We start from the raw sequence: 3365 nt of genomic DNA, 5'->3' as shown, positions 1-3365 counted from the left end.
TGAACATATCATGTTTATATAATCTTACTTTATTTACTTTTGTTTTGGTCAACATTCTTTTTTAAATAACACCTTCACTAAATAAATTCTCCATTATGTAATTTATTTGTAATAGAAATTTTAAAATATTTTTAATAGTGAATAGTTAGTTTACTAAAAAATTGAAAGCTTAATTCAAAATTTTCACATTTTTTTTAATATATGTATAGGTCTAATTTGTTTTAGAAGTTATTTTAGTCTTCAACAATAAATCTAAAAATGGAAGATGGACGAGATGATGGCCCAGAACAACAAATTGTCAAAGAAGAACTTTGTGACTCTCCAGGCCATTCAAGATGAAATTGACAGAAGGCATGCTAAAAAGAAACAATATTTAGATTGATCTCCTGCTACAGCGATGGAGTTGTTGGTGTCGAGGGTGAAAGCTACACCGAAACCCCCTGTTGTTTCTTCAGGAAAAGCTTTGAACAAGAGGCTCTCCTTCTCTAAGAAAGTGAAAGTGATGAGCCCGGATTGGAAAATTGAGAAGACCCCCACCAGATGGACCACTTTTCCTATAGTCTTCGTCTTGCTTTTTGGTGTTTGGCTTTGGTTGTCAACTTGGTTTTGTTCCTTTTTGTCAATTGATTCTCTAGTTTGGGGCTCTCACTCCTTGTGAGACCCTTGGTTTCTTCGCTTTAAAGGTTATGTAATGGTTCGGGCCTCTCTTAGTTTAATCTAATCAAAACAGTAAACCTAAAAATTTGATAATACATATAATAAGAACAAATTATAAAAGAATATTAACTTTGTTTTAAAAAAAATTATATAACTTAGGTTTTTATATCATTATGATACTTAATTTACAAGGTTTCAATTAAAAATATCATGTATGTAGTCATACACTATATCAAATATTGTATTAGATATCTTATATTTCTATCAATTTTTTTTTAATTTTTTTTATTTTCAAGACTCTAATTTTCAAGACTGAATTCTTCAATATGTAAAAAAAAAAATTAATATATTTTAAACTATATATAATACTAGAAAGATTATTTTTTAAAACTTAATTTTAAATTTAAATATTTCTAGTTCTTAACAATGAACTAAAAAATGATAATAAATATAATATTTAACAAATTATAAAACAATTGAATTTATTAAAAAAAATTAAAAACCTACAATATTATCTTTATATTACTTTTTATATAACTTGGTTCCTTAGTATGCAAAGTCAACCAGAGAAGAGCCCCCAGCCATGTGGAGAGGGCACATGATCGACATCTCGCTCAGGTTGCACCCACCTTCCATACCCATTGCGCACCAGTCCTTTATTTTCCATCTGATACCAATTGGCCGGCACTATCAACTCTTTGCACAGCATATCAGAGGCCTTGTTAACCAACGCCGCATCACGTCGAGCTTTAGCTCGAAACATTGCAGACGAGCTTTCAAATCCATCCAGCAAATGCAAGTAAACCTCCAAATTATGGCACCCAGCCAAATCAGGATTATTCTTCAAAAACGGAGATTTCTTGAGGTCCAATACCAGTTCAACCCCAACATGTTTGTATGTCCAAGGGCAAAATTCCAACACATCCCCGATCAGTTTCTCATATTTCTCCATTCCTTCGTTGAACAAAATGCCGGGCATTTTGGGTACCACGTCTTGCCTACCCACAACACGTAGAACCTTCACACCGAGCTCCTCCAATGTCTCCTTGAAAGCACCGTTGCCCACCCGTGGAGCCCCGAACGAGAAGACGGTAACGGGAACTTTTCGAGTCGGATCATTTGCATGCACATTTACTCCTTTAGCGGCTATTTCAAAGGCGTTAAGAAGCGCTAGGGCACCACCGAGGCTATGCCCACAGATACTAATGCTCACCTCTTCGCCGAGCTCCGTGTAGAGCGCCACCAAGCGGCGTATCTCGTCCATCACTTGTTCTGAGGCGCTGTGCTTGTTATAACGGGTGGCGTAATTTTTAGAAGTATAAATACTGAGAAACCCACGCTCCACCTTAATAGCGGTGCACTCGGAACAGCCGAGGTCACCGATTGGGTGAAGAATATCACGCAGATTCTCCATCCATTCCAGTTGAGTAACAGTGCCACGCCATGCAACCATTATGTCACGCCTCCCAAGACGCTTGATCTCGTCTTCATCGGTGCTCACTGCCACGTAGCCCATCCAATTGGAGTCCTTGCTCCACAGGTCCATGGAATCCGACCGCCCGAAGAACTTGGGCATGTGCACGTCAGACATGGCGTAAAGATACTTGCTGACCCGGTAACCACTGTTGTGGAGGTGCAGTTTCTCCAGCATTCTTTGCCGGTTGTATCTGCAACTGCCACAGTATTTGGAGTGCGGATCGAAGTCGAAGGCGTCGTAGGTCGCCTGGGCGAATTCCCCGTATTTCAGAATCTCTCGCCTGAGCTTCGGGCTTAAAGGCTCCAGAAGTCCCTCCCAGTTATTCGAGCCCTGGTATTTTCTCCACTCCTCACCTAAACTCTCTTTCGGAGAAGCTGTTGGGCTGTTTCTCTGTACCACTTCCGACCACTTCGGTAATCTCTGCAATTCGACAAGAGTCGGGCTTTCCGTCTGCAGCAGTGGATTCACACGAAGCTCAGCTCTTGTCTGAATACTGTTCCGCCTCTTCTTCCTTGTCCCCAACAACTCTGCATCTTGGTCTGCTATCCGGGCTTTCAAAGATGTGTTTAGAGGAAAATTTGAGGAAGAAGAAGAGGCAACTCTGGAAGTCCTAACGAGGAGAGGCACGTGGGTCTCGAGAGTATATGCCGATTGAATCATTGCTCTGTTAATTGGCCACCAGATAATTTTATATTCTCACAGAGCATAGCCTGATTATGCTCTTAAACATAAAGAGGACTGGCATATATATACATAAGAAACGGTGCAGGGCGCAGCTCGTTGATTACTTTGTCAAACGTCAACCACAACCACACGTAGGTTTATACTTCATCAATGTGAATGGAGTTCTGGTTAAAGTTGTTAAAGCACGACGTCAGCTAAAAAAGTTGTATTCTTTATCTTTGTTGGGTCATCAACTCAAATTTATATTGCAGTCAAATAATTATTTATTAGAGCTATCTATTCAACACTGCTCTTGACGGTTGGAATGATTCGACTGCTTGCTAACTGTCTTAGTTCGATTTGTCTGAGGTTGGCAGGTGGATTCGTGCGAAACAAAAAATTTGGTAAGATTTACTTAATGTTTGTGCTTTTCGCATTTTTTAAGGAGTGGAGTAATTTAGAGAGATCCAAATTGTTCTCTGGTCCTTATATCATGTGCAGGTTCGTGCATTTTGATGCTAAAATAATGGAAAGCTTTTTCCGAGTATAAGGTATTAGCCAATCTAGG

The 3365-nt window shown here is 39.4% G+C and overlaps 1 protein-coding gene across 1 annotated transcript; it reads right to left on the bottom strand.

Moving 5' to 3' along the window:
* Positions 1–1216: 1216 nt before the first annotated feature.
* Positions 1217–2794, bottom strand: LOC131065498 (phospholipase A1-Igamma1, chloroplastic-like). Its single transcript, XM_059219082.1, has one exon. The coding sequence runs from the start codon at positions 2792–2794 to the stop codon at positions 1217–1219; it is 1578 nt and encodes a 525-aa protein (XP_059075065.1).
* Positions 2795–3365: the final 571 nt, after the last annotated feature.

The sequence above is a fragment of the Cryptomeria japonica genome, chromosome 4, assembly GCF_030272615.1.
Source record: "Cryptomeria japonica chromosome 4, Sugi_1.0, whole genome shotgun sequence".
In the NCBI taxonomy this organism is placed as follows: Eukaryota; Viridiplantae; Streptophyta; class Pinopsida; order Cupressales; family Cupressaceae; genus Cryptomeria; species Cryptomeria japonica.
This window is presented reverse-complemented; position numbering and strand designations above follow the sequence as displayed.

What these genes read in the sequence shown, in the direction of transcription:
- LOC131065498 (XM_059219082.1), bottom strand. Translation starts at nt 2,794, where the DNA reads ATGATTCAATCGGCATATACTCTCGAGACCCACGTGCCTCTCCTCGTT.